The sequence below is a fragment of the Sesamum indicum genome, linkage group LG1, assembly GCF_026168435.1.
Source record: "Sesamum indicum cultivar Baizhima isolate 11 linkage group LG1, ASM2616843v1, whole genome shotgun sequence".
Classification (NCBI taxonomy): domain Eukaryota; kingdom Viridiplantae; phylum Streptophyta; class Magnoliopsida; order Lamiales; family Pedaliaceae; genus Sesamum; species Sesamum indicum.
In genome coordinates, this window is record NC_142657.1 from 15,378,708 (window position 1) to 15,385,746 (window position 7,039).

A 7,039-nucleotide genomic window follows, 5' to 3' on the forward strand; every position below is an offset into this window, starting at 1 on the left:
ATATTTAATTTGAAAAATAAATTTATTGTGTCGAAATTATAATTTAAAATTATAAAATTTTAAAATTTGATATATTTTACTAGAATTTTATATTAATATAATATTAAGTCAGCATTAATTTGTTACATATGGATGTACACGTGTAAAAGTGGCTAAAAGTTCAACAACTTATGTGCCATGTAGACAATTTTCTGGCTACTTTGCAAAATCTCATCGGAATATTCCCTACAAAATCCTATGTCGGATTAAGTTTCATCAAATTATGAAACTTAAATGAGTTAAGAAAATAAACATAGTTATCAAATTAAAATTAATATTGTGAATACTTAATTAGCTAAAAAAATAATTTTTCCTTTTATTACTAAAAAAAATAAATGAGAACCAAGTCATGAAGGGACAAACAAGTTTGGCAATTTCATGAAATAATTATAGCAAGAGCTTCCACCTTGTAACTATAAACATAGGTGTTCTTCAACAAACCAACACACAATAAAACATCGTAGAAAGGGAGACATGGAAGGTTCAAGATTATTGTAAACAAATTAATTTTGCAACCTATTAAATAATAACTAATGTGGAACAATATGTTAATTATCATATAATCTTTTTCTATTTGTAGTTTGGAATTGTTGCATGTTCAAATTAGCCATTTTCTGTTCATACTTTTTAACTATATGTAGGGAGGATCGCTTACTTTCTCTTTATTTTCATGCCACGTGTGTACAGAAAACAGTCTCCATGAAAGCTATGCAACGGCTTTTTATCTGTATTTGACATCTACCTATCCCTATACGCTGGCTGTATTGGGTGTTTCTTCCATATACGTTTAATTAATGCTAATATTTAACTGAAACATATGGGGATCTCTCTTTATTTTCTTTCGTGCTTTGAAGGAAAAGCTTCGTACCATCAATCAACCATTAGATTCAATTGGATTCGAAAATCAATCCATTTTTTGAATTCTATTTCTTGTAAATTCTTTTTCTACTTCTTTATCATTATTTCAGCCAAATAAAATATAAATGGATGAAAATTTTATTGATCAAGACGAATTATTGCACATTCATATGCCACTGAGGTGAGTAAAGCCAAAACAATATTAAAAGAGAAAGGAACTTGGACATTACATCCTAATTACAGAGAGACGGTTCAAAAGACATGGACCCTTGATTTTAAGAATACTTATGATTTTTGCTTCAAAAGTTGTTGGCATAAACTCTCCCATTATCATGCCAATGGAAAAAACAGACCCTTGAGAATTTATATGAACAATTAAAATGTCAAATATACTAAAAAAATCAAGTTAAACGCACTTCAGATACGTGCATTCCACATTTCATTTGTTTTTAACAGAAGAGAAATTTTATGTTAAATTTATTAAAATACAAGGAGATTTTTAACTTATTTCTAAAATATAACAAAACTTTTAACTATTTCAAAAAAAAAAAAAAGGTAAAATGGAGTTTAGCCAAAATAAAATCATGGATGTGTTGTGTTGCTCTTGGTGGTCTTTAATAATTTATAATATGGTGGGGAAGCTATTTAGAGAACATGAGTTGACCATGGTCCAAAATAATCAGAAAGGGTAAAAATGTCCATTCATAAATATTTGTTCTGGCAGGTGAGAAACCGGGCCTGGCGCTCAAACGAAATTGAACCGGGTCGATTTTCTTTCCCAAATCATCTGCGTATATATTAAAGAACAAACAATTCCTTTCACAAGAATTGCCATCTTTCGGAACGCGCGACGGGGTTTAGGGTTTTTTCATTTCTCTCCAACTATGGTAAGATCTCCATCTCTCCGACTCTCTATCTCGCTCTCTTAGATGTGGATTTGAAGTTTAGAGATGTGTATGTACTCTGGATGGTAAATGTTGATACTAATAACGGAAATTCTTATTGTTTTGCAGGCTGATTCTCCTCGCAAACGGTAAAATCATAAATTCTAATACTTTTGCTCGTCTTTTTCTTTCTTTTTTTAATTTTTGGGTTTTGATTTACGGGAGATATTCTAGGGTTTCTGATCTATATGTCGAGGTAGGGGATTAGGGTTTTTTTTTTTTCTCAGAGGAACTTGGAGTTGTAGGTCGTTTAGCTCGCGGTTCCTGGTTCATCTCTCTTATACGATATACTGGCTTGCCTATGTATAATTCTGTAATTTCTCTCTTTTGAGTTTGTTGATTTTATTTATTTATTTATTTGTTTTTTTGTGTGTTTCTGTGTGTTTCGGTCGTCCTTTTTTGATTAGGCTACTAGCGGCTTCATGTAATGCTCCTTTGAGAAAATTTTGTGGGGGCGTTTCTTATTATTTCAATGAAATTTATGATTGAATGCTGATTGCTAACTTCTTCTATGCTGTTGTGGCTGTTTTTCAAATTGAATTTGCAATTGTGGTATCATTTTAACTTCTTGGTGCACTTATGATTTGACTAATTGTATTCATGAGATTTGTGGCCAAGCTTATTATTAAGCTAACTGTTCTTTTCAGGGTTTCTCTTTTGTTGGTGTTGGTTATGGAACTCATAAGTTCTCACTAGATGTTATATGTGGGAATATCACACTTTAATTGAGTGCACTCATTTGGAAGAGAATACCGACTCAATCTTATTGGGGGTGGAGAGGAAATGAATTTGATTTCTTATGTGCCATAACACTCTTTTTAGAAGTTATTTTGAAGAACATTTTGGTTTCTGGTAAAAATGTCATTAGGTGTAATGATTTCATGAAGTTGGATTTGCATTTGCTTTTGAGAAGCAGGCAATTGATACACAATAGTTTCAAAATGAAAATCACACAGCTGGAATCTGTGAAATTTAATTGTTTTCAAATTATATGTGAATACTTCTACTGATGATTGAATAGACTGAATTGATATAGCATTGTTATGACTTTAAATATCTGAAGTGGAAGAAATCAAACCTTCAAACATGAACTTACCTGTCTTTTGTTTTTTCCTAATTGAGCTTTGAAACGGAACTTTACCGAGTAATGCTCATAATTTGCTGCTGGCTGATTATTACAATGATGCTCATTTGCATGAATTTCTACAGTTACCTGATTCTCATATGCATGCTTTTTGCTGGGGAGTTTTTAGCTGTGTCTATGTCTTGTGTCCTGGCAGTATCCGATTTTTCTTCCAGTCCAAGGTGTTTGCCTGAAGTTTCTTGTATACATTTAGGATTCATATAGTTATGTGCCTGTTCTGTTCCTTTCCAAGTTATAGTTGTTACAATGACTAATGTTGTCATGTATACCTTTCTCTGATGCAAGCTGTTTTCTACTTAACATTATTTACATTTCGTTTCATAGCGAAGCTTAAACATTTGTTATTGCAGGTGTTTTTTGGTTGTAGTATTGGTGTTTGATTCTTTTCTTTTCCTACATTTTTTACTTTCAGCTATGGGCGGTCTCCTTCTCCATGGGAAGAGAATTCAAGATCCAGATCAAGGTCGAGATCCAGGTCCAAATCTAGATCTCGTTCTAGATCATGGTCAAGACCAAGGGCCAGGTCTAGGTCCAGATCGGGGTCAAGGGGCCGTGGAAGGTTAGTTGTAATATTATTGCTTTGATGCTCTTATATTGCCCTTGCACACTTTGTTAGTTATTTGTGCTAGTGCTTTGCCTTGGATCCATTTATGCAGGGAGGATGCTGTTAATCCAGGGAATACACTCTATGTGACTGGCCTATCTACGAGGGTCACTGAGAGAGACCTTGAAGATCATTTCTCTAAGGAAGGAAAGGTATGTTCTTATTCGATTTTTTGATGTTCTTTTGGCTCTTTCTTTGGTGAAAAACTTATGTTGGCACTTGGCAAAGTGGTTATTAGGTGTTATATGAGATGTTTGGTACTGTTACTGGGATCAGGTTTCACTATTGAAAATAAGTTTTATCATTGAAAATGCTAGAGGTAATTTGTTATCGAGCTCCACTGAGGATAGGTGGATGCATTAGAACAGGATGTAGGAAATTGTGAGTTCTAAATGGGTTAAGTTGACAATGGTTTCTCCATCTCCTGCTGGATTTGTGTGGACAATTTTTTCCATGCTGATGATCTCTGTTTGTTCTAATTTTATAGGTGAAATCAGTATTTTTGGTCGTGGAACCGCGGTCTCGCATCTCTCGGGGCTTTGCTTTTATAACTATGGACTGTCTTGAGGATGCCAATCGCTGTATCAAACACCTCAATCAATCAGTGTTAGAAGGCCGGTACATAACCGTGGAGAGGGTAAGCTACCTGTCTGATAGAAGCTGGTATAAAGTATTTGATTGTAAATCAACCTCTTTGACCTGAAGGTTTTCTGGTTATATTCAGAAGATATTGCGTCAGCTATGTTGGCAGAAATCAAAGATGATCAGTCCATCCATCTCAACAAAGCTAAAACAGCTTTTCACTTGCATCTGATCAACTAAATAGCATCTATATTGCCCAACAACTATACAACTTCAGCAAATACTGTCAACTCTCAATTAATCAAGGGTCTTTGTCAACATTGTAATCAGGCTTTTATGGTATCTTATACCTGGCATTGATTTTTCCTTTTCTCTTATTTTCTTTTATTTGATTGATTAAATCAAATGTGAGATAGATGGTATGGTTCTCAATCAACTTGTCTGCTGTATGTGTTACCCTCCCGTAGGGCCGTAGGAAAAGATAGATGCAATTTTTTTCTTTTTTACATGTTTGTTCTGAGTTTGTAGTTTCTTTCACGCATGTTTATTCTTGCTGCATACTCATTTGGATTATGCTTTACTGCCTTCCTTGAGCTATGAACTGTGCATTTTTCGATTATATGAAGTGAGAATTTATTTTTCTTTAGTCGCGGAGGAAGCGCGCAAGGACACCCACTCCTGGTCATTATCTTGGGCTGAAAAGTACTCGGGGTGATGGTGAGTTCTTGTTGGCTGTTGCTGTCTTTACTCAAGGTTATTGTTGTCTTAATATGAAAACCAATTATTACTTGGTTGTAGGTTATCGTGGTGATCGTGGTAGGTATCGTGGGGGTTCCAGCCGTGAAGATTATGGCTACCGGAGGTCTCCTAGGCGTTCACCTTATAGGGGGGGACGTGATTACTCTCCTAGACATTCACCATCTGGTGGAAGATCAAGAAGGGACAGGTCCAGGTCATATTCGCCTCGACGTAGTCTTGAAAGGAACTATGCACGTGGTTCTAGGTGAAAATGTACCATTTAGATTAATTGCTGTTGCTATTTGAAATGACAAGAACAGTCATGAAGACTATGAACTCGTGTGTTGTTTAGATTCAGTGGTGCACTCAAATGTGATTGATGCTTATTGTTTCTTATCATAGCATGGAAAACTTATTCTACTGTAGCTGGTGTCTCTTGGTTCAGCATTACTGCTAGTGACCAGATGATTTGGTTTCTGGATATTTGCTTTCTGTGAATATCTTGCTTTCTTGAAGCACGTTTGAATTACTGAATGAGCTGAGTTCTTCAGTAGCTCTGTTTTTTTTTTTTTTTTAATTTCATTTCTCATCAGATGAACAAATCTGATTGTATGTGACTGAATGCTGGTGGTTTTGGAAATTATTCAAATGTATTCCACACGTTGCATTTACACTTGATATTATGTCTGTCCAGTAGAAGTGTTACGGAGCTTCTCCTGTGTCTTGTTTCATCCAAATGAATGGTAGTTCACTATGCACAGAAGGTTTAATTGCATTGCCATACCCATCCTGAAGGTTCACCAATGTACAAATTGTTGATTGTTTATTATGAGAAATTTGCTGAAGATGACCCTGTGTCTGTAGCAAATCTTCTTGTTAACCTTTTTATTACCTCGATGCTACAAGCAGCTGAAGTTACTTGAGATTTTGTTTCTGAGGCCTGTCGTTAGGAAATCTTATGTTGCGAGTAGTGGTCGGAATTAGTAAGTATTCAAGGGCAAGGAAATTTGGAAGAATGAAGAGAGAGTAGTGGTCGGAATTAGTAAGTATTCAAGGGCAAGGAAATTTGGAAGAATGAAGAGAGAGTAGTGGTCGGAATTAGTAAGTATTCAAGGGCAAGGAAATTTGGAAGAATGAAAAGAGGGGAGCTTCCGCAGGGGCAGATTGTTGTGAAAAGGGATTAAGGTTCTTGGGAGGGTGTTCCTTTTTTGGTTTCCTTCTCTCTTCTCTCTGATCGCATATAATAGACCTGAGACACGTCTCGCGGAATGCATTTTGAAGTTCTTAACCTAACGATTGAGTAGAGCTGTGTTTTCTGCAAAACAAATCGAAGTTTGTGTTTGTAGTAGGCAACATCAAACATTAAAGACGATGCCTTCTTTCTCAAAGGTTCAATCAGATACTGTGGAAGGTTTAAGAGTTTACCGCAAAGGTAGTCCTTCCCTAGGTGGTATATTTAATTATATTCAAAACATGTAATAAAATGGATAGTTGTGTGCAGTCAATTCCTCCATAATTGTCTGTACAATTGAATTGTGGATTTTCAATGATAATAATAACATTTATTTGTCCTATATGTTTTCAATTTAAACTATTATTAGAATTTGATATGACCATTGAAATGCATAATATAATCCTAACGGTTTGTTCAAAGCCTTTCTCAATGAAGATACGGGCGGAAGCCCTTCCTCAATGATTGGATACCTCATACCTGATTAAATGCAATGGCAGAGGCGATTCAGAGGGTCAGTTGGATAAATTTGTAGCTGAAGTAGACTTAGGTATAAAAATATTGCAAAATCTTGTACACTATATGAGCAAGAAAAGCTATGCTGTGATTTCACTCTGTGCCTGCATATACTATTGAGAGCTTTGAGCAGTTTTAACCATTCTACATCACTTTTCCATCAATAAAAAGATATATCCAAAAGCTGCATTATACCTATTCACGATAGTTTACGGAGAGCAAATAAGGCTTAAATGATAAATATATACTTAAATTAAATTAGTTAATAAAATATAGTAGTTATTATTGTTTGATATAGATATTTAAATTTAATGAAAATGAACTTTAGTATATCATTTTATGTATTGTTATTTTAATTTAATTTTTCAATTTAAATTATAAAT

At 34.7% G+C, this 7,039-nt stretch overlaps 1 protein-coding gene across 1 annotated transcript; it reads left to right on the plus strand.

Moving 5' to 3' along the window:
- The first annotated feature begins 1,678 nt into the window (after positions 1 to 1,678).
- LOC105162682 (RNA-binding (RRM/RBD/RNP motifs) family protein) lies at positions 1,679 to 5,334 on the plus strand. Its single transcript, XM_011080773.3, has 7 exons — positions 1,679 to 1,784; positions 1,911 to 1,930; positions 3,398 to 3,544; positions 3,642 to 3,741; positions 4,077 to 4,226; positions 4,819 to 4,888; positions 4,970 to 5,334. Exons 1-7 carry the CDS (start codon positions 1,782 to 1,784, stop codon positions 5,176 to 5,178), a joined length of 699 nt encoding a protein of 232 aa, XP_011079075.1. The 5' UTR covers positions 1,679 to 1,781; the 3' UTR covers positions 5,179 to 5,334.
- Positions 5,335 to 7,039: the final 1,705 nt, after the last annotated feature.